The 27,936-nt window shown below is 51.5% G+C and overlaps 1 protein-coding gene across 2 annotated transcripts; it reads left to right on the top strand.

The window, feature by feature from the left end:
• On the top strand, nt 1–27,936 carry PMP22 (peripheral myelin protein 22). Of its 2 annotated transcripts, none has more exons than XM_068530076.1 (5): nt 1–171; nt 4,263–4,374; nt 5,602–5,701; nt 19,055–19,195; nt 26,623–27,936. In XM_068530076.1, exons 2-5 carry the CDS (start codon nt 4,297–4,299, stop codon nt 26,784–26,786), a joined length of 483 nt encoding a protein of 160 aa, XP_068386177.1. In that variant the 5' UTR covers nt 1–171; nt 4,263–4,296; the 3' UTR covers nt 26,787–27,936. The 2 variants fall into 2 exon arrangements, with proteins under 2 accessions (XP_068386177.1, XP_068386176.1); XM_068530075.1 differs by lacking the exon at nt 1–171 and adding an exon at nt 2,540–2,723.

Here is a 27,936-nt window from a genome sequence, read left to right as displayed (position 1 = left end):
AGCACCGCCAGGGCACATCTCGAGGATCCTGGCTGGAAGCAGCGGGGCTAGATCTGCCAGCTGCCGGTCTCTCCACTGCCCTGTCCCCAGGGGGGGGGCCTTGCCTGGGCATCCGTCACGTTTGACTGCAAAGAGAGCCGCGTGGAGGAAGGGGTTACACTGTTTGGCCTGGTGAGTTGTCTTGGCAAACTATGCCTCTGGATGGTGTGTGCTTATGCTTTACAGAGAGCTGCCCAGCCCCACGCCCTGCCAACCACAAATGGAAAGGGTGGCAGGGGAGATGGCACGTGTGTGTTGGAATTCACCGGGGAGTCAGAGGATTTCTAAAATCCTTGGTTAAGAGCTGGATATATACTCTGGCTGGGGAGGCGAGAAGGACCCTCTGGGAGCATCTAGAAACCTCAGTGTACCCAGAGTGGAAGAGAGAAAGGGGACCAGATGCGCCTTCCCTGACGGGAAACAGCTCTGCACGCACAGCTGGCAGGTGACCTTGGATTGGTAAGCAGGTTAGGGAGAAACCTAACCTCCGCTCCGGAGCCCTGGCCGGGCTCTGGGTGTGGCCGAGCTGGTGACACCAGCCACACTGGGTGGTATCCTGTCTTCCACCCCTCGGGGCTGAGTAGGCAGGACACAGGCGAGAGGCAGTGAGGTGACCTCCAGGGACGGGTGTGTTCAGGTGTCCCGCAGTGTGGTATGACCTGGTTATTGATTAAAACATTGGGTTCAAAAGAAAGGAAGAAATGAGCTCTACCTGACCACGTGTGCACTTTTCTAGATGTATATACTTCATTTAAAAGTTTAGTTGGAAAAAAAGAAAGGAAGGGAAAGAAACTCCTGAGTTAAATATGCTAATATTTATAAAGTGCGTAGAATAGTCCCGGGTACATGGTGATCATGTGAATATTGGTTAAATAAATAAAAATGTCTGAATGGCATATGCAGGGGGGCAATAATTCCCAGGGCAAACCCGGCCTAGACCGTGACCCAGCAGGCGAGAGGTCACTCCCATTTGTAGGTAGAAGGTAGTCCTTCTACCTACATATGTGCTTTCAATCTATGGGATTGATAAGCAATTTTAGTTTAGGGGGTCAGGTTTTCCTTAAAAGGTTGTTGTGAGGATTAAATGTGAAATCATAATAATAATAGTGACAATTTACTGGGTACTGATCCTTTACTTTTTTCCAGACGCTATGCTAATTGCTTCACACACTTTTAATCAACACCATAACCCTTTAAAATGGCCACTCTCAGTCCTGTTTCCAGATGAGAAAACCGAAGCGCCCCAAACTTCAGCTAAGTGCCCAAATCCACAACCCTGAGTAAGCAGGGTAATCGGGTTCATCTGAGCCCAGTGTCAACGTGCCTATCCATTGGACCACACCACCTCTCACAGAGGTGTCATGGGCACTGAGCGAAAAATTTACAATGAGTCTTCTTTTTAATCTAAGGATTTTTGAAAGCCCATCGTTGGAAGATTTTTTTCAAATTATTTTTACTTGAAGAATGTACAATTAGCAACAATAAGCAGCTGCTTTCATATAGTAAAATAAGTAGCGTGGGAGTATTTGACTCATTCAGAGCGACGATGTTTTGTGACACAAACGCTGGCAGGTGGAGGTGTCTTGTGTATGACCTGCTGCACCCACCTTCCGGCTCCGGGTTCCTGCCTCAAAGCTGGACCCCCAGAGCGTCTTATTGGGGCGCGCCTATCGTGCGCCCGGAAGGGCTATCCTCTCTCCCCGTGACGCTGGGCGGACCCCGTTCAGGCGGCTATGAATCAGCTGATTTCCCTGGCTGCTCTTCCCCCACCTCAAATGGCCAACTCCCCACCCTGTGGCCAGGGACGCGAGCCGAGGCCGGGCGCCAAGCCAGGCAAACTCTCCTGGAGCGTTCCGGGTTGTGGTCTGGATTTCCCCAGCGACCCCAGGGCGCGCTGTCCTGCAGTGGGCAGGCCTCTCCCTCCTCCCCCAACCCTCACCCAAGCAGGCCCGCTAGATCGGTCCCGGGAATCCGAGGCACCCGGCGCACGGCCTGGGCGCAGACCTGATTGCGCGGGCGGGCTTGGCGCGGGTGCGCCCCGCTAGGACTGCAGGGCAGGCCAGGGACGCCAGGACCCGAGGGGAGGGAGGGAGGCCTGCCAGCGCTTAAGTGCCATCTCCCCCTACCCGTGGGAGGGGCGTCCAGGCTGGCTCTCCGCGCGGGCGCGGTCCGACTGCGTGCGCCCCAGAGCCCCGCGCTGGTCACCCACGGAGGCGACCTCTGGCGGGCTTTCCCACGTGGGCAGAGGGGCCAGTATATCGGTCAACTCTTGGTCTCCGTGAACTCCGCGGAGCCAGGGAAGCGGAGGTGAGAAAGCTCGCTGCCTCCTAGTTTCGAGGACAAGTCACCGCTGTTTTGCAGTCATCGACTTTCTCCTGGGGCGCAGTGAAGGCCGAGGAACTGACTCCTGCCCTGCCTCCCTCCTCACTGCCCTCTCCCCTCCCCGAGTCCCGCCCCCCTGCACAAGCTGACCCAGGGACACACCCTACTGCAGCGACGCAGACAGGGCGTTGTTCCCGTTAAAGGGGAACGCCGGGAGCCTCCCTCCGGCCCCTCGCTCGGCGCACGCAGCCCCGCAGAGCAGCTGTCTTTCCGGACGCCAGCCTCCGAGCGGACGCACGCAGTTTGTGCCCGAGGCCACTCTGAGGATCTCCGAGGATCGGGGACAGCTATCCCTTTGGGCTGTAAGTGCTTTTGGCAGGGAAAGTGGAGGAGATGGATGAGGAACGTGAGCATCTTCCGTAGACGGTGACAGAACGCGCGGAGCAGGGGGCCCCGGGCTGGCGCGGTCCCCGATCGCGGGTAGACCACCGCCTGTCTCGCGTCCTTCCTACGGGGCTTGTAGGGATCCATTGCGGGGTGCCTGGTGGTCTATAAGCCGCCGGGGACGTGGGTGCTGGTGTCCGGGTATGGGGCAGGGGCGGAGCACTTTTCGCCTCGCTGGACTCATTGGCAAAGCGGTCCCTGCGGTGGACATCTCCGGGGTACAGGACCCCCGTGCCCCCCCCCCCCAGCCCCCGCCCTCGGCATTAGGAGTCACTGGATTTAATTTAAACCTTCTGGGAGACATCAGAAAATCGTGCTTATTTCCTCCTGCACATTCCAGAGTTTCACTGAACGTGTTGCTTAAGGGGAGGAACGGAGAGGTTTGCGATTGGGTATTTTAAAGACCGAGTTATTGAAACGATGTCTCTGGCCCAAGATTCTGTCCTGAAGTAGCCCCCGAAACGCAGCTCATCTTCGCAGACGTGCAAATCCTCCCACAGGTCGGCGGGTCTCAGTCCCTAAGGTCTGCAAAATGTGGGGCTAGGACCACACCGTGGCGGAGAGAAGAGGTCCTGCCGGCTCCGTCCGGCTGCGCTTCTCCTGGGACCCAACCCGTTCCCTCCGCCTCTCCTTCCCACCGGACACTGGCTCCCCTCCATCCAGGCTCCTGGGCCCCGGTCCCGGGAGCGCAACGGCCCGGCCCGCAGGGCTGCCTGGGGAAGCGCGCGCGGTGGGCAGGAGGCGCCGGCCCCAGCAGTGCTCTCCGGCCGTCCTTTCCTCTCCGCTCTACCCCGCTCTGCGCCTTCTCTCCGGGGCCGCTGGTGTCGATGCCAAGCTGTGCTGGGGCCGGGCCGGCTCGCCTGCGCGGGAGGAACTGGGTGGAAACTTGGGAGTCTAACGGAATGCGGAGCGCCCTGGAGTCTGGGAACCCGGCTTCCCGCCGCGCGCTCTCCCTCCCAGCTCGCCGCTGGCGTCCCCGGGCCTCTCGCAGAAATCTGGGCCCCTTCCGCTCACCCCCGGCTCCACCCCACGGCGGAACGCGAGCTCTCGCCCTCCGCCCCCCTTCTCCTCGTTGGGCTGCCCCCGGAACCCCCAGGTGGGTGGAGGCGCGCTGCGGCCTCTGCTTGGCGCTCTGGAAAAACCTCGCCTCCCGGGGTGACTTCGACGTGCGTCGTGCGTACCACTTGTTTTGTTCCAAAAGCAAAAGATGTTCGGTCGCAGGCGGGCTCGACGGACTGCGGGGCGGGGATGCCGCGGTCGGCTGCTGCCCTCTCTCGGCGGTCGCCGGGCGGGGTGGGCGGCCGGGCGCGGCGCCAGGCCCGGGCCTTCCGAGCGCAGGACCCTCCCTCCGCGTCCCTCCCTCCTTTCCTCCCTCCTTCCTTTCCTGCCTCCGCTCGCTCGCTCGCGCAGGCCGGTTCGCTCGGCCTCACGTCCAGTTCGGCTCTCTCTCCGGCCAGGCAGAGACTCCGCCGAGCAGAACTCGCCGCCAGAATGCTGCTTCTGCTGCTGGGTATTATCGTCCTCCACGTCGCGGTGCTCGTGCTGCTGTTCGTCTCCACGATCGTCAGCGTGAGTCTCCGGCGGGCGGCGGGCGGGAGGGGCGCCCGGGGCTCACCCCGAGCCCGGCCTCCGGATGGCCATTCCAACCGTGCCCCCTCCAGTTTGCAGACAAAGCGTCTCCGACACCCCAGGGCCTTTTGCAGTTTCTGGCAATCCGCGCCTTTCCAAAAGTAGTTTTGCGAAAACCAGAGCAGATTCAGGGGGAGGAAGGAAGCGAGCGCGGGGCTAGGTTAAGCCGCGCAGGCCTCTCTTTAAGCCAAAGAATTTAGGTACAGATCCAGGGGTTCCCCCACCCCGCCCTTCATTTGATAAGCTTGTGTAGCATTTTCCTTAATGCAGGGTCGTTGAGGAAGGAAGTGGAGTATTTAGGGAGGTTTGTTTTTTCTCCAAATGGCATCCATCAGATGGGCGGTTTAGTTCATAGAACAGCCTTTAGGCCTTGAAATTGGAAAGTTCAAATTGACTTTTCCCTAAGAGTTCACAGCCCCAGGTCTGCTTTGCGCTGTGGACATGGCACCTTCTTAGAAAAGCCTCCTCCAGTACAGACAGGTCACTGGGATAACTTGTGTTGCAAAACCATCAGACATCAAGCTCATTAGCTTTTAAACTTATTTTCTTGAAGCTGAGCCCAGACTCGGGCAGTTATGCGACCGTGGACTTAACGTCTGTATATACAGCAAGTCCCAGGCGTGATGTTCTGGCCTGGTTCAAAGGTTGAGAAATAATTATGTTGGGGATTGGTGAGTTGGTTCATCATTTACCAGCATCCTCCCAACATCTTAAGTGTGCCTTATGGCGATCTTGTCCGGTTGATAGGAATTGTAAGTAAGGAAATGGGCTCAGAGTGGCTGCGGCTTTGGGAATGATACCCGGGAGATCGGGGGTGGGGGGAGACGGCTTGGATGAAGGTGTCCTGGGTTAAGTCCACGGCTCCTTCTACTACAGCACACACCTCGGCACAGAGCAACTTGTGTGTGTGTGGTACTTTTCCACTTACAGAGTGCTTTTCACTAGCAAAGCCCCGGCCCTCCCCTCTGGATGTCTGGGCCAGACCACCACCTCTCCGCTTTCTCAAGCACGACCCTGGGCTCTGGCTAGGCAGCCCCGGGGCAGGGCAGGGGCAGGCCCCGTAGACGGCTTGATGAGGTTGCTCTTTGCCTGCCCTTGGCCTTCTCCCTCCCCCTTTCCGTCCCTCCTCACGGACTCCCCTGATTCACCACGTCTGGTTCTTTCCAGCAATGGATGGTGGGCAATGGACACGCGACCGACCTCTGGCAAAACTGTAGCACCTCTTCGTCGAGCAACGTCCAACACTGTTTCACATCCTCAGCAAACGGTGAGAATGGTTTTTTGCTCCACAAGTTCGTCCTGATCTGTCCGCGGCATGTTTCTCTGTCCAGACCTGGAAGCACTTGTTCTTGGAAGACACAAGCTAGAGAGTTGTTGCCAGGGTGGGGTGGGACGTGGCCAAGCCGTCCCAAGGCAAAAGGGGAGGGGCAGTCGCTTCACTGGCTACACTGAGATCCGGGGGAGTCTTTGTGCATTCTCTCTACCTACAGAGAAGCCCTGGGGCACCACACCCCCTGCTTCCCATCACTTGTGTAAGGCTTCTTGTGAGCCAAGAAATGCGGACACACGTAAGCAGTGATGATGCAAAAGCGTAGGCAGACCCCACTGGGGGTTTCAATCCAATTAGCGTCTTTGGTTTGGTGGTAGAATATCCAGGAATGTCCTGTGTCTTCCTGGTGCAGTGACGGAGGGGCTGTCCTAAGGATAGATGGGCCAGCTTCTGGTCTCCAGTTATAGGATTTCCTCTCTGCCTCTTGGGCCTCAGGGGTGCCATTTAGTATCATAGCTGTTGAGTGATTCCTCGTTGCAAGATGGGGCATTGACGCTATTTGCACAACCCCAAGCTGAGCCCGGGAGTATTTCTGCTCTGTCCTTAGCATCTTTTCTGTGAGATATTGGAAACCAGGCTTTCTTGGGTTCAGGTTAAGGGGTTAATTGGCCATGGAAGCACACACCAGATACTTCCAGCACCGGAGGGAAGGAGGGCTCAGCGGGGACCTGGTGTCTTTGGATGTGGAGAGGCAGAGATAAATAGGATGCATTCTTGTGACTGGGAGGTGCCTGGTGGCAGCGTGGACCCTGGCAGGGGCCACAGTGCCTGGCGTTGAGGACGCAGTGGGCCAGGCTCTGCACGGTCTCATGTTCCAAAGGACATGTCCTGAGCCTGGAGAGGGAAGTACCTATAGATGTGACAGAGCTTTCCTGACATCTTGGGTTTAAAGACCAGCAAAGTACACATCTTGATGAGGCTGCAGCAGCCCCTAGATCAAGTATTTCTGTTGAAGATGTTACGCTCAGTGAGAGAAACCAGTTCAGATGCAGCTCAACAAAGCAGGGAGGGCAGTGGCCCTTCGTTCTGGATTTGCACAGTCCAGTTTCTTTGCTGGACTCTTCTCCTCGGGGCTCTGCACCCAGCAGTACTCAAGCTATCCCTGAAGCATCACCAACGAAATATCTCCAACCTCAGTATAAAGAGAGACTGCTCGAACTACTGTGGGGAGGATAGGCAAGGTCTAGAAGACCCTGCTTTATGTTTCCACTTTCCTGGGGGGAAGAAAAGAGAGACCCCAGTCTTTGTTGAAGGGAGCAGTCCTTAAACTTTTCTCTGAGTCTGTGAAGGATATTGAATTCAAACCACCCTAGAGGTTGCGTTGTGAGTTGGCAATCAAATAACTGAAACACTCAGGAGTGTCTGCGCATGTGGCCACAGCACTGCTTGGCCCCAAAGCCACAGCATCCGGTCTCCGGGGCAGGGTTTGGCTGAAGTTCCCTGAAGCTCAGGACGGGAGGCTCCCTGCTCGCTACTGACACCTGGTGGCCACGAGTGGTGACTCCGCCCACAAGGGCCGGCTTTCCCTGAGACCCGGCCCCCCCCAGGTGTCCACCTGGACATTGCCCAACTGGCATTTGGCCATGTGGGGTTGGCAGGGGATTCTCGACTCTTAGTCCCGGAAGGGGCAGTTTTGGCAGGCATACTCCAACCCGGCTGGGTTTCAAGAGGGATGAGTCGGCAGAGGCGCAGTGATCTAAATTGTCCTCCCTGCAGAACAGTGATGTTTGCCTGCTGCTGACCTGCCTTCTGCATCTTCTGCGGTCAGGAGTGGCTGCTCCGCCCTCGCAGCAGCTCTCAAAGAGGCACCGGCGTTATTCCTATCGCTCAGCCGGGCTCTCTGTGTCCAAGCTCATCTTCCCGGGTTCGGTGACAGTGACTTTGGGGTGTGCATCGCGGGTCTTTATCCAAATCCGCGCGGTTGCTTCCATGGGGGGGGTCCCAGATCGTGCTTCCCCTCCACATCTGCCTTCTCGTCTCTCTCAGGAAGGGCGTTCCGAGGAACTCTGGACAAGCTGGGTTTGTCTGCACTTGGGCTGATTCTAAGTCAGAACTTTCCATTTAAGCTTCCCCAGTGGTCGGTATCTCTGTTCTCATCTTCTGATGGGTCAGCTTGCGTTACAACCTCAGCTCTGATGGGGGTGAAGCCTCTGGGCCTCGTTTGCCTTTTCGATTGGGTTTAACCATTTCTGTGACAAACAAGAGGTGAAAAAAATACAGAATTAAAAAAATTAGACTGCCTTTACAGATGAACTCTGCTAGTTGGAAACCAGTCACCTTGGTCCGTATTTGCTCTTAGAATGTTTCAAACATACTTTTTATTTGAGTAATTGAAAGTAATTCGTTACTGATGCCAATTTGTGAAGAATACGTTGCAAGCATGTTATGTGAAAACGCGTTGGTTTACATGACTTGCTATGTTTGCTGAAGGGGCTTGTTTTCGCATGTGCGGGGCTGGGGCAGTGCACCTCTGCAAGGCGTCATTCGCTTTTTTTTCTTATATGGATGGTGCTTATTGCCACATTAACTGCACGGCAGTCAAACGTCTATGTTATACAGTTGGAAGGAAACAGATTAGATTTTTCCCCTCAAACTCTTTCTTGATATTAAAGTAGTTTTAGATTCCTTACTAAATGCCCTCAACTCTGTCTGCTTTTCCATTTTCTAAATGTATTTACACACCCTCTGGCCCCATCCTGATCCTGGCTGCAGGTAGAGGTGAAGGAGGCTTAGTGGGGGAATATCTATCATGACCTTGTTTTGAATGCCTTTCGGCCTGAGGAATATAAGGACTTGGAGAATATGGACGTTGGCCTTGACAGTCCTGAGCTCTGTGCAGGGGGATGAATCACCCAAGGAGTGGGGGCAGGCGGGCAGCACCAGAGTTCAGGGGAGGAAGTGGAAGGCAGGTCTCATGTGGGAGGGGGGATTTGATCCATCCTCCAAAGGATGGGCAGGATTTAAATAAATACAGGCAAGGAGGAGGCGATTCCCTATTGAGGCAATGATGACCTAAAGCAAGGGGAAGGCAATGGAAGGACATATTAGACCAGCTGGCTAGCGTTCCGACTGGGATTAAGATTGACTGCATAAAACAGTACATCTTTAAATGGTAGTGGCCTAAATAAGATAGTTTATTTCTCTCTCTTTCAAAAGAAGTGTGGAAGTAGGCAGCCTGAGATAGGTATGGTTGTTCCATGAAATTGTCAGAGCCCCAGGCACTTTCTAGCTTATTTCTTTGCCATCTCTCAGATTTGGTCCTCGTCCTCATGGACCAAAAAAGGCTGCTAGAGCACCAGCCATTTTGCTACCCTTCAAGCAAGGGTAGAGAAAGGAGGAGGAGAAGAATGTGTCCCCCTCCCTTTTAATGAAATGTCTCCAGATAGACCACACACTTCTGCTTTTATCTTTTCCTGGAAGTTCATCACAGAACCACACCTAGTGACAAGGGAGGCTGAGAATGGAGTCATTTGGCTTCATGGGAAGCATGGCTTCTCGATTCATAGAAATTTAATAGCAAGTACCTCCCAGTAAGCCTGGCTTGAAACTCTTCTCTTCAGGGCTTTGACTACCCTCCTCCATACCAATCATACTCTTTTACAAGAGCTCTGCTGTGTCCTATGCAGTTTCAGAGCAGAGCCCAATTACTTTAGGATTCTCCAAATAGCCCATCTCCGCTGTGTCCTGGGCCCCATCAGCCAGACAGTGACCCATATTGGAAACTTGATATTCCTTCGACTTCCCTCTCTTTCTTTCCACCTCCCAAGTCATTAACAAGTCTTACTGTTTCATGATGTCTCTTGAATCCTTGTTTCCGTCCTGTCCGGACCTCTCTTCTGACCTCCAGACGAGCATACACAGCTACCTACCTGACAGTTTGGCTGGGATGTCCAGAGGCACCTCCAAACCAGCCAGCCTTTGCCCCCCTCCACCCATTCTCCCTCTTTGATGGTTTCTAGAGTTTTAGTGGATGCCGCTTCACCAAACAGTGAGCTTCATGCTCAGAGTCTGCCAGGATGTGTTTCCTTCTCTCCCTTCCCAGAATCATCCTAGGTCCCACTGGTCACCCTTCATCCCCATGCCCGTCACCATGCCTGCAGTTACTGTCGGGGCCATTGCCGCAGCCTCCTAACTCCTGACCTGCCTTCCTTCCTTGTAACTCGTTTTGCATATTGACTCAAGGATGAAGTTTAAAAGTACAAAATACCTCATCATATTACTCTCAATTTAAAACCTCTCAGAGGTCCTTTACTGCTCTCCATCCTCAGATGAGCATCTTTGCCAAGGTCCATACCTGAACGACCTGCTCCTGTTTCCCATTAAGCCTCGCCTCCCATCTCTCCTCCCCTTCATCTTGGAATTTCAGCCTTCTCTCACTTCCTTGATCCTGAACTTCCCACCTCAGGACTCCCCCTGCCCTCCTTTCCCCCCTCCCTCTGTTCTTTCATGCAGGACTATTCACTGAACACCTGCCCCGTAGAAGATTCCACCGCGGACACCAAGGCTGCAAGAGTGGATAAGAGCTTCCGTTTTACTGGGCGGAACTGTCCATAAACGTGGATAATCAGGGGCAGTGATAGGAAGGATAAAGAGAATAAAGCAGGGTGATGTGTCAGGAGGGACGGGGGTGAGGAAGGGTGTCCTCTTGGAGAAATGGCCGCTTGAGGATGACCAGGAAGGAGTCAGCCACAGGGACATCTGGGGCAGGTTCTAGCCAGCGGGACCTGCCGAGGACAAGATCTCTGGGGCGGGAAGGAACCTGGCAGAGTTGAGGAACAGAGAGCACAGGAGATGAAGCAGCAGGCCAGCCTGCAGGGCCTTCTAGACCCCAGAAAGGAGTTTGGTGCACATGGATGGGCTTCTAATTTCTATGATTTCATTTAGACCTGCTCTGTCTTATATGCGTTTCTCAGATGTTTTATTCCAAGATGGAGTAACAGTCTTGTGCGTTTATAAGGCAGAATACATCAGAAATCTTCCAAAGTAGAAATGCACCTATCTATTTCCAGCAGCAGCAGCGACCTCGTGGCCGTTAAGTTGTGGGCAGCGTTAGACCAATGCTTCGGATTGAAAATTAGAAAAAAATAAGTCTTGCCGGTCTCAGGAGCCCCCGACTTGAGCCCTCGGTGCTCTCCTGTGTCTGTGTCTTCTGTGATCCCAGATTTATCTCGTTTATCCACTTGGTGGCATTGTCATTTCTGCAAGGACATCATACCATTTCCTCATCTGTGGCTCAGCTTTTGGTCAGAATTTAGAAAACGCAGGAGGCCCTCTGCACTTATGGGTTCATGTTGTGCAACTTAAAATCTCTGTGGCTCCCTGGGCCAACCCGCAAGCTCTGACCCAGTAATGGCTCTTGATTTTACAGGCCCTTGTGGGATGAGGAGGTCCTGGCAGGCCAGGGAGGTGCAGGGAGTGGGACGTGGTGTCACAATGATGCAGTTTCAACCCTTGGAGTCTCTCATCAGATGCCAGCATCCATGAGTTAATTCAGAAGGCTTGCTCAGACCTGTGTCTGTACCATATGGCCCTTGAAGCTCAGGCTTTGCTTTTTAAAAAATTTAAATTGCATTCCCAGGATTTTACCAGAGTCGAGAAAGCATCCCTTGTAGTTCAGGAGCAGGGATTGGCCGTGGGGTGGCCTGAGGGTGTGGATGTCGGTCTTTGGTGCCTGAGGAGAGGAAGTCTGGCACGAAGACTTCTGAGTATGTGCTCATCAGCACACACGTAGGCTCTGACGTTGGCGGGGACCTGGGAGGTCATCAGATTCATCCCCCTTCCCATCCCACTAGCTTCGGACTCTCTGCAACGTGCCCACCACATGCACATGCTACCAGTGATGGGGAGCTCACTGCCTTTCAAGAGAACCTCTTTCATTTTCAAAGAGCTGCCAGCGTGGTCCATTCATCCATTCTTCTTCAAATATATGGAGCGCATCCTAGGTGCTGGGCAGACAGAGCTCAACAAGAAAGACCAGTCCCTGCCCTGATGGATGGAGCTCACAGTTACGCAGGGGAGACGGAGGATAGACAATGAATGAGTCATTGTGGGCAGTGGGCAGCGCTCTGCAGGAGACAGAGAGAGCGATGGAATAGCAAGTCACCACTGGGGAGGAAGCAGCTGGTCACGGCAGGCCTCTTCCTGCCAGAGTCACGTGGACGGAGGCTTAAAAGATGGGAGAGACCAGCCGTATGAAGAACAGCAGGAGGAGAATTCCAGGAGGTGATGGAAAGGGCCAGGGTCCTGAGGCGGGAAGAGTTTGCTGTGTCCACCAGTGCCAGGCTGGCGTCGCTGAGTGTGCTGGCTACAGGCAGGAGAGGACGGGCCGACGGCTCGGGCCATGATGCTGAAGGGTTTGGAGCAGAAGAGTGGCGTGACTTGATTTGTGTTTTGAAAGCTCATTCTGGCCGTTACACTGAGAACGTAGAATGTCAGCAAAGCACTTGGATTTGGGAATCTGTGGCTCAGGGCAGAGGTCTGGGCTGGAAATTCAGATTTGGAGTCCTCCGTGTCTGCGGAGGGTATTTAATGTCGTGGTGCTGGGGAGTTGATGAGAGGAGAGGCAGAAGGAGCAGAGGGGTCCAGAGTGAGTCTCGTGACACTCCGGCAGCTGATGGGTACAGGAAGGAGTTGGCAGAGAGGTTGGGGAGGAGGGCCCGGTGATGCGGGGGAAATGCCATGGGATGCTGTCATTAACAAATTACATAGCTGAGGCCACGACTGTCCCCTGAATTTCCAGTCGTTTCTGGTTGTCTTCATTCATGCCTGGTGGGCTGGACCTGGATTTTACAGGTTGCAGGCTTGTCCTCAAGGACTTTAAACCCCCATCGTGTCCCCAGACTGACTCTTGAAATATTTGGAGGCTGCGGTTTTATCTCCCCGGGGTCGTCCTTTCTCTGGGTGATGCCTTCTTCTTGCAGTGGCTTTTCTGGTGCGGGTGACGGTCCTCTGCTGTCCCAGCTGGCTAACGTGTTGCCTCTGGATGACAAGCATTGGCCTCTTGCCGCTTCTCTGCAGATGGCTCGTGGTTTGGCTTGGCAGGTGGGTGAGCAGAGAAGGGGAAACTCTCTCCCTTTGCCGTCCCATTCTTCCTCCTTCCTCCCTGTGTTCTGTGGACGCCAAACCTAAAGGAGGGCAGCAGGATCATTGAATTTGTTAGATTTCAAACATGCTTTTCAACTTCTCAGCACCCCAGTGGACGGGTACCAGGAGTCCCTGCTTTTCTGCACTGGGTCTGCCTCTTCCAAGCTGGTTACCTGGGGCAGGTGCCCTGGTGGCCTAATAGGGTGAGCGTGGGGGTGGGACCTTGAATAGGCACCCATCGCATCCCAAGGGTCCTGGAGCCTCTTCCTCTTCAGGATATCATTGTGACAGCAGGTGCAGGGAGGGGAACCTTTGAGGTGGGCCTTGGAAATTGGGTAGAACTTCAGTAGGCACGGGGAGGAGAGAAGAGTGGGTGCTTTACTATGACTGGTGGGCTGGGGGCTCTTAATTTCCGTGATGCTTGGCTTCCTTTTTATATTTTAGGATTAAAAAGGAGAGGGGACCTCTGATTATTTTTATATGGAGGATACCTTTTAAAGCCAAAGGTCTTGAGCCCCCTCCCCGCAGGCATACCCTCCTTCCCTGTACATTTCCATCAGCACAGCTTGTGATCGGGCAGTTAAAATGCCTTTCTCCTTTCCACTGTCATTGTGTGTGGCCAAACCCCGCATGTCCAGGTGGCCTGTCCTTAACAACACCAACAAAAAAGGTTCTCCAATAAGTCAATTTGGAAAACACCATTTAAAAGTTACCCAGGCTATTTTTTTAATGGTAAGACTTCTCAGAGCCTTGAGTGCGTCATTGTACGTTTCAGTGTCGGAGGAGGGAGGTTAATATACTTGACCATGGAACCACTCCCTCTGTTTTTCTGTTTAATTAGCAGCAAGTCTTTGGGAAACACAGCCTAACCTGACCCTCCTGTTACTGGAGTTTTCCAACCAGGGAATAGAGGAAGGCTGAAACAGCTGAATATTTTCAGTAACCTCAGAACCTCAATGGCTGTATTATATTCCCTGTTCAAGTCTAAAGACTAGTGAGAATAAGACTTGTGGTATCAAACCACACATATAAATTAGACTCTGGAAAACTAGTTCCTGTGCCCATCAGGAAGCCTCTTGGTTAGGAGGGCAGTTAATTGAGTGATGGTGTCAGGTGCAGCCAGAGCGCCTTGAACTTCTATTCACTAGTCATCAGCCAGAGGTTCTGCTGGAGTTGAAATGCCCTCGTGATTGTGAGTTGAAAGAGCCTCCCCCGTGGTCTTCCTCATCCGCGTGAGCTCCTGGCCAGAGGGAGCTGAAAGCCCCTGTGTAGCTTGCCCCTCTGGCAAGCATCCTGCGTGCGTCACGGGCAAAGTTAGCCCGAGCCCTGGGCCCGATTTCAAAGCTCCCACTGGACTGAATGGGAAGAAGCTGGAGCCCTGGGCGAGGACCACGCGGGGCCCTGTATAGGCTCCCACCTGGGCGAAGCTTAACAGCCAAGGCCACCTGGATAGGAGGCAGGCCGCTCGGCAAGTCAGCCGTCTCTGGGATGACATTCATCCCGAGGAGGAAGGAAAGTGGCGGTTTGTGGGATGGCAGTGGGTAGCGAGGTTTGAGGGTGGGGATCGAGGCCTGGGGGGTCACGTGCTTTGGAAAGCAGCACAGCATTATGCAAATGGGTGGCACTTACTCCTGCAGTGGTGACTCACCCCCATGGCCTCTTTCCTCCTGGCTTGGCTTCCCCCAGTTTATGCTCTGACTCAACTGCCACTGTCCTTCCGTTCACTTTCCGGAAAACCTGTTCTCTCGATGGAGTCAGAGAGCTTTTATGAACTGCCTGAGTGGAATGCAAGGTGGGGAGGGGCTGCCAGGGGCGTGGCTCCAGGCTGGGAGTGAAAGATGCACAAGAACGCAGAGGGGCTGGTGCACTCAAGAGGCTTGCATCCCTTCTGAGCTCTTACCTCACCAGATCGTTGGCCCTGGGCTAAGAATACAGCTGAGGGGGCAGATGTATTTCCTTCATTGCTTAGCTGCCGCTGGGGCAGGAATCTGACCTTGGGTCATTGGGCATCTCCAGCTTTCCCTTCTGCGGGGGGAGCGGGTGTGCTGACAGCCACGGCCTGGCCCACGTCAGAGAGCTCTCAGCAGCCCTGTTACCTGACACGCGCATCAGAACAGCAGGTCTGCGACAGGCTTTTAATTCCTGTGCTTGGCACCAACGTTGGAGGTTACAACGCTGCCCCCGGGGATTCCACGAATAGTTCTCAGGCACTGAGCAAGGCCTGGAGAATGACAGTGGGTGCTGATCATGGGCTCTGCTAATGACCCTGAACTTGTGATTTGGGAGAAAAGAGTATCACTGCCTTGGGGCTTGGGTAGAAGTTCAGACTCACCACTTGGCACGGTGGCCTCACATTAAGGTTGATCTGTATGAAACAGGACTGCAGTCGACAGGGCTTTCCCTTCCGTCCAGGTCTCTCCACTCTAACAATTGTTTTCTGTACATCGGATGTGCTTGTCTGTAGCAGAGGTTGGCAAACGATAGCCTGCAGGTCCAGTCGGGTCCCCGGCCTGATTTTGTAAATAAGATTTTATTAGGTGAACAGGCCACACCCACTCATTTACATATTGACTAAGGCTGATTTTCTGCTAAGGTGGCAAACTTGAGTAGTTGCCACGGAGACCATATGGCCTGCGAAGCCTAAACTGTTTACAATCTGACTCGTCACAGATAATTTGCCAACCTCTGTGCTGAAGATTCCGTATGAATTGATGGCAGGGTTGTATTAAAACACTTTTTGGTGTTCCTGTTGGCACCTTATAATAATATGGCTCATGTGGACACGGTTGTCCCCGTTATACATTTACTTGGTGCGGCCCAGATGGAGATACCCCAGGAACCACCCCTGGAACAGTCTGTAGGTGCTTATTTACCTGCCCCTCAGCTCAGCCTTTGAATGGGGTTATTTGTACTGTACAGAGCTTTTATATCAACACTTTTATTTGATCGTTACAACAATCCTCTGAGATAGTTAATCCCACTTGTTACAGGAGAGGGATTCGGGGGCAAAAATATGCAAGTAGCCAGTTAAGCCGGGGGTACCCAGGCCTTTTCTAATGGAGTGCATGGCCTGAGCACGGCTGGGACCACAGCCTGTAGGTTTAACACACGTACTGTCAATATCATTCCTTGCTGAAGAAATTTTTACTTCTCATCTTGATTTCTTTATCCAAGGGATTTTCTGGAATACTATTTTAAAATTTCCGAATTTATTTTGGCTGGTTTGTTTTGAATTTCTACTTTCTGTTTGCCTTTAGCTGTGTTTACATCATGTCTGCTTTTTTTTGAGATTTATTGAGATTTTTTGGTTGTTGTCTGCTGCATAGCTTGCAAGACTGTCCCATGTGTGTTTGAAAATAATTTGTAGTCTTGGTTATAGGGACATAAGTTTTCTACATAGCTATTAAACTGAATTGGTTAATGCTGTAATACAAATAATCTATATCTTACCGTATTTTTGATCTAACTTGATTTATCTATTCTGACAGAGCTATGCTTAAGTCTTCCACTATGATTGTTAGCCTTATCAATTTCTTCTCATATTTCAGTTATTTTTTGCTTTATATTTTTTCCAGGCCATGCTATTATATGCATAGAGATTTATGACTTTTATTTCTTCATGATAAACTGGATCTTTCCTCACTATGAAATATCCCTCTTTGGCCATTTTCATCTTTTTCAATTTGAATTCCGTCCGCCTGATGCTATTATTACCGTACGTTTTTGTTAATATTTGCCTGGTGTCTCTTTTAAAAATCTTTTGATTTTCAACTGCTGTTGGTTTTAGGTATATCTCTTGTATCAGACTATAGATACGAATTACGTAATTCAAGATGGAATTCCACATCTTATAATGAGCGACCTGAACCCATTCACACATGCTGTGATTGATATAGTTGGACTTGCTCTCATCGTGTATGTGTATTACTTATTGTGCTTAAGGTTGAAAACTTTCTTCTTCAACTTTGTATCCCCAGAACAAACCAGAGAGCTTGGCTCAAAACAGTAGGCGTTCAGCCAAGACCCATTGAATAAAAACTTCCTTGATTTCCTGATTGTGATCTGATTTGAGGAACAACTTACGGAAAGCTAACTCAATTGTAATGAGGTTGGCACTAAAATTCAAGTTCCTGGTGAAAGGGTTTCGAGAAGAATTTCATTACATTATTAAATCTAAGGGACTTCTCCTACTGATGTAGATTTAACATGTATGATTTTGAGTTTTCTCTAAATATGAGGTCTGGCAGAAGTTCCTGTTGTTAATGATAGGTAAAGACTTAGGAAAAGATCTCAGAATCAGAGAAGGAAATCTAGGATGTCACCTGCACCAGCTGTGCCCCTTCTGGGGGTGTGCCTTGAAGGCCATTCCGCAGCAAAATAAAATCACTGTTTTAGTTCTAGATTTGGGGCTCAGATTTCTTTATGTTTCCAGCTTCACCTACCAGAGCGCTGGATAATTGCTTTATTACAAAAAATGATATTATGGTAGCATTGGCTTTGCTGCAGACCACTCCTCCAGAAGAACTGCTACGCTGGGCATAGTGGTTCAATTAGAGATATAAAAATGAAGTTGGGATGGCTCACAGCCCATCAGACATCCTTTTCTAACCTTAACTGACAAAGAAATTGCAAAGATAAAAGAAGCATATAGTCCGTCACGGTGGAAAGAACACTAGACTGGAATCAAGGGCCTCCCAGCTTTGGCTGTGCCAATGGGGCTCATCCAAACGTCTCCGGAAATCTCGGTCAGTACAAAGGGGTGGGTTAGTTGATCCCTCAGGCTTCTTCCAACTCTAAAACGCTTCCAGGCTCAGTCTGGAAAAATGTCTGTGTCTGTGAAACTCTAGTCACGGTTACCCTAACCAGCACCCTTAAAATTCTGCCTTGAGCTACTCGCAGCTCAAACCGGGTTCACCTTTGTGAGTTATTGGACTTCCCTGGCAGCCCAGTGGTTAAGACTCTGTGCTTCCACTGCAGGGACCTGGGTTCCATCCCTGAATGGGGAACTAAGGTCCCACATGCTGCATGGTGTGGCCAAAAAGAAACAAAAAAAAAGGGAACATCTTCACGAGTTATTGATGATAAACCATCCAGATTTCACAGCTTTTTCTACTGTGTTAAGCACTGGTGTGTGTTTTTCTAAGCCAATGCCCATTAATCCATTACTGAGTGGAGAGGATCAAACCTGGGTCTTCTCTAATTGATCTTTCTTGTTTAGAGCAGCGCCCACCCCAGAGATTCTCAGGTGCTTGGAAGGAAGGACGCGGGCGACAGGTTGGCGAGGCCCCTGGAGGTCTCCCGGGGGCACACTGCAAGTTCCCCTCTCTGGTGTTAAACCCAGGTTGTTGCCTCTTGTCCGTTCCTTCCTGAAATGACCTTCATCTGCAGTAGACGGTGAACTACAGAGTTCCCTTCCTTGCCTGAATTTCAGTTGGATGCCTGGAGATCTGATCTAAGGCTGGGGGTTCAGCAAAGGTGAGGAAGTGTCATCCGTGGTCCTGTCTGATGGTCGGACTGAGCACCCACGGCTCCGAGATCAGCCAAGAAAAGACACAGCGTGGCTAAGGGAGAGCAGGAGTTCGTAGCTAAATAAAGCATGCTCTTCCCATCAGCATTTACTTACGACTTTCTACAGATTTAGTCTTGGCTCCAATAGCATTTTCTTCTTCCCAGCCATCCCCACGGTCTCTCTGTCTCCTTGGGGGATGCTGATATTTTGAACAGTGGTTTGGAACTATTCTCAGAATCCAGGGGCTCCAAGAAGCCCTTCGAACCCCCGAGGGCACGGAGAGAGGAGGCAGAGGGCGGGGCTCAGAGCCCCTTGAACACACGCACATCTGTGTCAGTAACACATTTGGCTAAGAGACTGGAAGGGAATTCAATGTATTTTAACTGGAGTTTAACTCCTTGCGGTGGGACTAGGTAGTGTCCTAGAGCCTTTTCTTAAAACGTCTACGATTAAACACGTATTAATACCTTTTTTTTTTCCCTCCAAAAGGAAGCAGGAAACAAAGAATGACTTTTCAGAGCGGGAAAGTGAATAGTCTGAGTTCTGTTCACAGGAGGGACGCTGCTGCTGCCCGGGGCGGGGCCGGGGGGCGTGGCTTCCAGCTGTCCTGCTGCCCCGGGCCCCGCCCCCCGCGGCAGAGCCCCGCCTCCCCGCGCCCCAAGCCCTGGCTTTTCCTAACCCAGTGTCTCCTCCCTCAGAATGGCTGCAGTCTGTCCAGGCCACCATGATCCTGTCCATCATCTTCAGCGTTCTGTCCCTGTTCCTGTTCTTCGGCCAGCTCTTCACCCTCACCAAGGGGGGCCGGTTTTACATCACCGGAGTCTTCCAGATCCTCGCTGGTAAGTCGGAGCTGACCGAGTCCATGAGGGGGCTGGGCACCCCCAGACTGCAGGATGATCAGTCAGAAGGGCGTGGCTCCAGAATGACTGGCGTGCGGGAGTCCTCCCCGCGGGTGGATTTCATACAGCACAGGTGTGTGTGTGTGTGTGTGTGTGTGAATCTGGGAACTCTCCACTTCTCCATGGAACGGGGTGCATAGGAAACGGGACTAGGGGTTCTGGAAGGAGGGTCCCTAACCTGGGACGGAGCTACAGTTCGGACATATCATCAGAGGTAAATGCTGAGGATGTCGGTAGGGCACAGGACGGTCTTGAAGGTGGATTTCTGTAGCTCACTTTATGCCCCGGGACCATCCCTGCTTCAGCATGGAAATGGCCCCGATCTGCTGCCGAGGTTGCTCTCGGGCACCTGTCGCCTACCTCTAAGCAGTGATGGAGCCACCTGACAAATTCTTATTCTCCTTTACTCTGGCCCCTGGGGTCCACCAGGCTCCGACTTACTGCTGTCTTCCTTTCGGCATGTGTAACACGCCATCGGTTCCAGGTTATCGACACGCACCATGTGCAGGGTCCTAGACGTGATGATGCCTTCTAGCTCTTGTCTCTGGATTCTGGCCATTGTCTCACTGTGTTTCCTTCTATCCTTCTGTCCATTGATGGCCAGTTGACTGAGTCAGCAGAGCACTGGAGAGACATAGGAAGCAGATGTGGTGGATTCTACAGTCCAGACTAATAACTCATAAAATCTGTGTGTGCCAGAGTACGTCTGGGGACTGAGAAATGTTCTCACTTCTGGCCCCTGAGTGGGCAGGGGTGTAGCATCTCTTGTTTAGTTGCTGAATCACCACCGTGACTCATGAGCAGTCATTGGAGGGTTGAAAACAGCACACAAGTCCTGGATGGACGGATGGATAGACGGGTGGATGGATGGGCAGGCAGAGCTCATGGCTTACGTAGGTTTGTATGGCAAGACACAACCTGACGTTGAATGTCGATGACCCTTTTCTAGAAGCCAGAGACTTATGCTTTACTGGAAAAAGTAAGTAAACTAGAGAACCATTTCTCATCAAATACCTAAATACAACATGTCAATGTGCACAGTTTGGAATTTCAAAACCAAACAGTGCTTTGCTACTTGATTTTATCAAGGTTTTATTATATCAGCCAAGCTTCTGGGAGTGTTGCCAGCTTTGCTAAATTACTAATTCTTCAGTGAGATATCATTTCTGGGTACATTAGGAGCAGTGATCATTATTCACCCCATTTCCAGAAGTAACACAGAAAACTAGAATATATTCTGGGATTTCCTTTTAGGCTCCCTGTTTGCAGTTTGATATCAATGGTGATCCTCTCCATGGTATCAATGATTATATCCTCAAGAAAAAGTGATATAAAATACTTATATTTGATCTATACGCACTCGTTATTTTACTGATAAATAAACTGAGACTGGGAGAGGCTAAATGAACACGCAGCTCATGCAAGGACACTGGGTGCCCCCATTTCTTCCCATCCCACGTGGACTGAATATATTTAGAGATTCAGAATCCACCTGAGTTTTTAAGGAACGCAACATCCAAGGCAGAAACTCTGCTTTTGATATGATCTTTCATTGAACCTGATTGACCGTGGAAGATGAGTTCAAATCTACCCCATTTATGATTCCCAAGTTCCCAAACATCTGTGATGAATGAGTCTACACCATCAGAACTAGTGAGACTGAAAACATTGGACAGAGCGAACTTACTTTTGAAGGGGCATCTCAGGGCAGGGAGTGCCTCATCTTCATTTTTCCAACTGAGATATTTTAGCTTAAAATTCTCTAACATTGTCTTTTTAGCAAGGTCATTTTCGGTCAAGAACCAAAGTCCAGAGATAAGTACTTCGTTCAACCCAAACGCTCTTAGGTACTGAGATTTTGCTAATCTTCCAAAGTTTGTTTACTCATTCCTCCTCGTTTCACTGTTTGGATTCTTCTCCAAACTCAGTCCAAGCCTTCTAGGACTCTGCCATGAAAACCTCCGAATACAGAAGCACATGGTTTGTTCTTGCGTTATCCCCTTCAAATCTAGCTTCTTATCTTTCATGAGACCTAGTTTTCAGTTATCGGTTTGTCAGTTTAGCGGTCCATCTGTGAATAGGAAGTTGTCTGGAGGTTGAAGTGTTGATCCAGAGTAGCGGTTGTACTTTGTACGTCCTAAGAATGTTCTGTGCTTGTTCCCTCCGGTCAAAAGAACCCGAGAGAGCTAGACTTCTAGAAACCTCAGCTCTCTAGAATGTTGTGTTTGAACTCGCTGTAGGGTTTTCCCACTAAACTTGGGATTTAAGAGAGTGGGGACTTCCCTTAGAGATTCCCAGACTTCAGTGTCTGACAACCCTGCTCGTGTGTTTCCCATCTCACGGCCTATGAAGGATTCAGTAACCAGAGAGACAGTTAGGGAAGGGTTGTTGGGGATGAGGACTGGTGATAGCCTGAGAAATTACCCCTTAATGTCAAGGAACAAATCAGAAAAGCAAAAACAATCAGAAAACAAAAAGAAGAGTAGAAAGGAGGGAGGGAGGGAGGGAGGGAGGAAAGAAGGAAGGAAGGAAGGAAGGAAGGAAGGAAGGAAGGAAGGAAGGAAGGAAGGAGCCCTACCATCATGGGATGTGCAATCTACAAGTGGGTTGGCCACTGTAGCTGGGATCCACGCAGGGCAGATGCTTCTTCAAACACTGAAGCCTGTTGTGTGGAAGCCTCCAAAATATGCTGAGTGTCCCAGGGGCTGTCAGGGCTGGATTGTCTCTGCGTAGCTTCCTTCTGGAGGACCCAGCTGTGGACTTTTTAAACACACGCGTGAGCATGCAGGAAAGGCAGGTGAAAGGCGCTTGTGGGGCTGCCTGTCTCACTGCATCATCTCTTCTCCACTTATAATAAGCTGCGAGTCTCACCTTTGAGAACTGTCTTTTCCTTGATTACATACTTCTTAGGTTGGCTGCTTCTTGAAGACGTTTTGAGAGGCTCCGTCATCTAGCTGGGTACTCATCAATCTTAGCTGCACACCAGAATCACCTTTTTTAAAAAAGGGGGTGCTCTTAAAAAATGCTAGTGCTCAGGCTTCATCCCCAGAGAGTCTCATTTAAGAGTTCTTGGGCCGGGCTGCTCCCTGGTGACTCTGATTTCCATCCAGAGTTGGGCGCCACTGTTGCAGCCATTAACCTGCCCTAATCCCACGGTAAGTTCTTCTCGGATGATTTACGGAGCTCATCCTATCCACGAGCCATCAATTCCTCTAAACCCTCTTCTTAGAGAAGGGCCATCCTGATCCTATATCCGGATTTTGGAGTCATTCTTATTTTCAGGACCTGCAGCCAGCTGTTCCCAGGCAGTGCTTACCCTGGCCCTGGCTCTGTTGGGTTGAGTTACACTGGATGGGAAAGCATCAAGAAATTCACGGAGATACAGACTTTGTTTCGATTTATTTCATGAGTCACACCCAGCGGCGAGCTCCACGCACACCTCATAGAACGCCCTGAATGTCCCACTTGTTGGGTGACTGGATAATGTGTTCCCTTGGCAGAATTAAACTCAGGCCACCTGTGCAGTTTTTGCGATCTGTGTTTATTGTGATTACGAGGAACAGCAAGGATGGTAGGAGGAGACTCCTTTTAAAAGGGACTTTTACTTTTTCTGTTTGTTTTGTTCCTTTTCTTTCATACACATTGAGATGGATAGAGAGCATTTAGAGTGAAAATCTGGGGGAGGAATAAAAACCCAGTGCCCTCCCTGTTCTGAGTGGTTCAAAGACAGCTTAAGTCGGAGACCACGTTAAGAAACACCAGTTCTGGGCGAATCATCCCAGATGGGCATCTAGTAATGCTGTGGGTGATTTGCAAGGCTGCAGGAATCACACGGAGGCTGAGAATGGAAAGGGGGCTGGCGGCACAGAGGAGGCTCGGTGTGGGTGGGACAGAGGGCCCAGTGCTTTCCGGGTAATGGACCTTCCAGACTCTTCCTGCCCCACCTTGTTGCCTGAAGGGTGAGCTGGGGAGAGACAGGGGCCTCGCTCATGAAACCAGCTCCAGGGAGGCACTTCCGCTGCCCATCTCGGTGGTCTCCTCCAATGCTCACTTCCTAGCCAGCCCCACCCAGGCTCCTGGCTTCGCTCCAGGCTCTTAACTGAGCTGCTTTGGCAGAGGTCGCGGATGTACACTTATGTCCATTTGCTGACTCCCTCCCCTGCTTTCGATAACTGTTGCCATCTCTCTCCTTGAAACTGTACTTCCTCAGCTTCCAAGACCATTTCCCCCAGTTCCCTAAGTTAACCCACCAGGCAGTCATGCCAGAGCTGCCCACCCCAACCCCGGTCCACCACCGGCTCCTCCGTTGTGTGGCATCACACCTAGATATTGTGCTCATTTCTTTTCTCTTACTTGCAAACACCATCGCTGGGCAAAAGCCAACGCATGCACCTTCCTGCCCCCCATCTTGTCCCCACCTCTAAATCTGGGGCGGTCTTTCTGGACACACTTCTGATCCTGTTTCTCCTCCACAAAAGCTGTGCTTCCCTCCACGACCTCGTCAAGTGCCCTGATGGCCCTCTCTTCCAGCCTCCATCACGGAGACTCTGAGGGGGACCCGCTGGTGGTGTCCACGGGGCCCTTCGTCCTCCTTGCTGCGCTCATGGTCTCCCTTCTATCTGGGATTTCCTTCACACCTTTCTGCACCGGGTCACCTCTTCCACCTCTTTTAGACCCCGGTCAAGCCCCGTGTCCCCTTTCAGGATTCCCCAGGCCCTGATCGATCCGTGCTCTCAGGGCATCCGGTGTGTTTCTCTCTCCTTTCCTTGGAATCACATCCTTCTCTATTGGAAGTCTCTACTGACGTGTCTGTTTCTGGATGACACTCACCTTGAAGGTGGGGACCACGTCTTGTGGATCTTGGTGCACTCAGCGTCCAGAATGGCACCTGCACATGCCAGGTGCTCATTCCACGTTGACTGAACCGAACAGAATGGAGATGAGGAAGCCTAGAGAACCCCCTCCCTTCCTTCCTCTGCCTTTGGTCTCTTGGTTGCTCCCTTCTAAAGATGCTGGGCTCTGATTGTTCACCTGTGGTTGCTGTCACCACTAAAGGGGGCTCGAGGCCTGGTCTTCGGGGAGCATTTCTAGTGATGCAGACCCAGCCATGCTGAGGCGGGGGGAACTCTTGGGAAGTCTTGAGTGGCCAGCATTTCTGTGTTGTCTGGACAGGGTCAGTGCCGTTCCACGTACAGTTGACCTTCGCTCCCAGATGCAGGCCCCTCCCTGCTCATCTCTGGGGAGGGCGGCACACCTGTGCGTAGCTGGTGGCCTCGCTTACCTTCTCCACGGAGACCTTCAAAAACGCATCTCCACCTACTGGTGGCCAAGAACGCGCGTCACAATCCCTTTATTGGGAGAAATGTTTGACTTTTCGGGACTCTTGTATGGCACTACCTGCTCTGTATTCTGGGGCACGTCTGTTGCCTTGCATACAGACAGCCTTGTAATGATAGATTCCCTAAAACATCAGTCTCCCGACAACAATAATTATAAAGTGTGTATCCTCTTGTTGACTTTGCAAGCGTACAAGCGTATGGCTTCTTGAAGCGAAGCATAAATTCCTTTACTTCTGAGATTCTCCCAGGGCGAATGTCATATCGTTAAGCCGTTGAGTTAGTCACTGCACTTGTGTGTCCTGTCTCTCTCACTCCCTCCAGGTCATAGACAAAGTGTTTTTTCTTTGCTGTTTTCTCTTTGCTGGGGAAATCTGGACACAGCTGGTCCACACAGCTATCACTGCATTTCTCATGCCGATGCTGGCTAGACACACGCCCCATTTGGAAGATGATGGGCACCGTCTTGCCCTTCAGATGCTCTGTTTACATCTCACTCTCTCCCTTGCTCTTGCCTCGCCTTTGAGGCTCTGCCTTCATTAGGTAGGTCAGATATAGCCTAAGAGACAGGCAAGAATTAGCACTTTGGAGAGGTGAGCTATAGACCTTGAGGTCCAGCAGATCGAAACTGCAGTTTCCCTCCTGTGACCATTGGCCAGCTATGACTTCCCCGCGGAAACAGATGTCTTCCCATCTCCCGGGCTATCTGTAGGTGGCAGGTCCTGGAGCTGATGCCCCTGTGGTCCCAAGACTGTTGTGTGACTCTCTCAACGGGGGCCAATGGAGTGGGCGTTTTCTCTCTCTGACTTGCAGAAGGACAATCTTATCGGGGCAGTGAATGTTACACAGTCCCACTTCTGCACTTTGTTCAAACAGAGTCGCAGTGTCCAGTTAAATAACCCAAATAGCAGTGAGGTTAGATGTAGGTGGTCCGGGCCTTGGGGGACTCTGGACCCACAGGCATCCCACATGCTTGCTGGACTTATAATAGAGTCAGTCAGAGCCTGTGAAAGCCCCTGTGTTCAGGAGGGGACAGAGCAGGCTTTGTGCTGCTCTGGGCTGGGGTGCTCATGTCACTGCTGACCGTCACCGTGGGCATGGACCGTCACGCTTGAACTTGCCTGCTTTGTGACGCCTCAGGTGGAGGATTTTCTTGTCCCTCCACCAAAGGTTGTGTGGCAGACAAGGAAGGGGTTGCCTGCGGATCTGATACCCTTTCAGCTTTGTTTGGGCTTTAGACCAACCTTGGGGGACCAAGAACAGTTGAAAGGGACCAGGCACCATGCAGCTTGCCCGTGACCACCTCCTCTCTCTGCAGTGTCCTTCCTCCCTGTGTCCTCCCCCTTTTCCTCTCCATGTGTTCTTCTGTCTGCCTAGTGGCGGCCATGGGCATTGCTTGCTTGGTCTCTGATGTAGCGATCCTGCTAAGGAGGTCAGCATGGAGTTCTGCCCCTGTGCTCGGCGTGAGTGCCACTCAGGTAACGGTGAGGTGTCACTGTCCCTGATTTCAGAGAATGCCACAGCCCATCTGTGGAGTGGTTTACAGGCTTCCAGGGGCTCCCACACCCAGCCGTCCTTGCAAAGATATAGGTGGACTTCTCTTGCCACCCGAATTCTCGCTGGACCCCTCATGTCAACTGGCAATGTGTGACGGTTAAAGGAAATGAGGAGGAAAGAGGAGGGGAGACCTTGGAAGCCATGGTCTGGGTCACGTATATTGGACACAGAGAGCAGATCGTTTCCTGGGTTCCTGTACCTTTGAGGCCCTCCTGTCAGTTCTGGATCTGGTGGCAGATTCCTGCCTGAGTTGGATGTGCCCTCTCTTCCTGCAGCCCATGTCCTTCTCCCTAAGAAAGAGAGAAGGGTGCCCTGGTGTGTGTGTGTGTGTTTGTGTGAGGTGGGGTCGAGTCTGGGAGGAGAGCAGGGTGGGTGGGGCAGGTGCTCCGGGTCCCATGGAGTCTGGTATGGGGGTGGTGCAGGGTCCCCGCTCCATGACCCCTCCTGCCCCCAGCTGGTCCCTCTCCTTCCCAGGTCTGTGTGTGATGAGCGCGGCATCCATCTACACGGTCAGGCACCCGGAATGGCATCCCAACTCGGAGAACTCCTACGGCTTTGCCTACATCCTGGCTTGGGTGGCCTTCCCACTGGCCCTTCTCAGCGGCGTCATCTATGTGATCTTGCGGAAACGTGAATGAGGCACCGGGACAGGACGTCCGAGGGTCTGAGCGCACGCAGGGAGGGAGGAAGTAAACCAGAAGCCAGGAAAAAAAAGGAGCTAGCCAAAAAACCCAAACTCAAACCAAACCAAACAGAAAGCAGGTGCGGGGGGGGGGGTGGTTAGTGTTGATTGAAGATGTATATAATATCGACGGTTTATAAAACCTATTTATAACACTTTTTACATATATGTACATAGTATTGTTTGCTTTATGTGTTGACCATCAGCCTTGGGTTGAACCTTAAAGTAGCTAAGGAACTTGACATCCTAACCGTATAATCAAGCTCAGTTTTTTTGTTTGTTTGTTTTTGTTTGTTTTGCCCAGAAATAAAATAAGTCCATCTTGCCCCTTCCCTTTCGTCTGAAAGAAGATACCTCCCTCCCACTCCACCTCATTTAGAAAACCAAAGTGTGGATAGAAACCCCAAATGGCCCAAAGCCCTTTTACTGTGGGTGACCCAGTGTGTGACACACAGACATGCACTGCCCACGCCTCTGTGTGCAACCTTACCTGCACTCGGACAGAACCCCCAAACTGGAGCCCTCGGAGAATCACGGCTTGTGGCTTTGGAATACTTGCCCTTGAAGGGGGGTGTCCCGGTCACGCATCTAGGTGAGAAATTGGTGACAACAAACCTACGAAGTGGTGCTATGTATTTACCATTCCTTACGATCACTAATCATCTAAACGCCTCACTGGAAATCCAATTAACAATTTTACAGCATGAAGTCGAATGGAGACCTGAATAATTCTGTGTAAGATAAATGGTTTATAACCACGTTTGTGCCTAGCTAGGCTGCTGTTATTACTATAATAAATAACAAACCACCGCCTTTCTCACTCCCACGTTTTCCTTATGGTCGGAGCATCAGGACAAGCTTCTAGACCCCCGGGGACAGTGGGTTCCCGGGATGCAGCAGGGTCTAGACTGTCCTCTGCCTCCAAGGACTGTCTGGCAATGACTCGTACTGGCCACCAACTGTAGATGTATATACGGGGCCCTTCTGATGCTAAGACTCCAGACCTTTTTTTTTTTTTTTTATATTTTTTTCCTTAGCTTTTTCTGAGTTTATACCAACTGTGTGGACTAAGATGCATTAAAATAAACATCAGAGTAACTCACTGA

The sequence above is a fragment of the Eschrichtius robustus genome, chromosome 20, assembly GCF_028021215.1.
Source record: "Eschrichtius robustus isolate mEscRob2 chromosome 20, mEscRob2.pri, whole genome shotgun sequence".
In the NCBI taxonomy this organism is placed as follows: domain Eukaryota; kingdom Metazoa; phylum Chordata; class Mammalia; order Artiodactyla; family Eschrichtiidae; genus Eschrichtius; species Eschrichtius robustus.
The sequence above is the reverse complement of the archived record's forward strand: the minus strand, read 5'-3'. Positions and strand labels throughout refer to the sequence as shown.

Excerpts from the sequence above, each read along its gene's own strand:
- PMP22 (XM_068530076.1), top strand. The coding sequence starts at position 4,297 with ATGCTGCTTCTGCTGCTGGGTATTATCGTCCTCCACGTCGCGGTGCTC. Across the intron at positions 4,375-5,601 it reads TCGTCTCCACGATCGTCAGC|CAATGGATGGTGGGCAATGG; the intron begins GTGAGTCTCCGG and ends GGTTCTTTCCAG. Across the intron at positions 5,702-19,054 it reads TTTCACATCCTCAGCAAACG|AATGGCTGCAGTCTGTCCAG; the intron begins GTGAGAATGGTT and ends CTCCTCCCTCAG.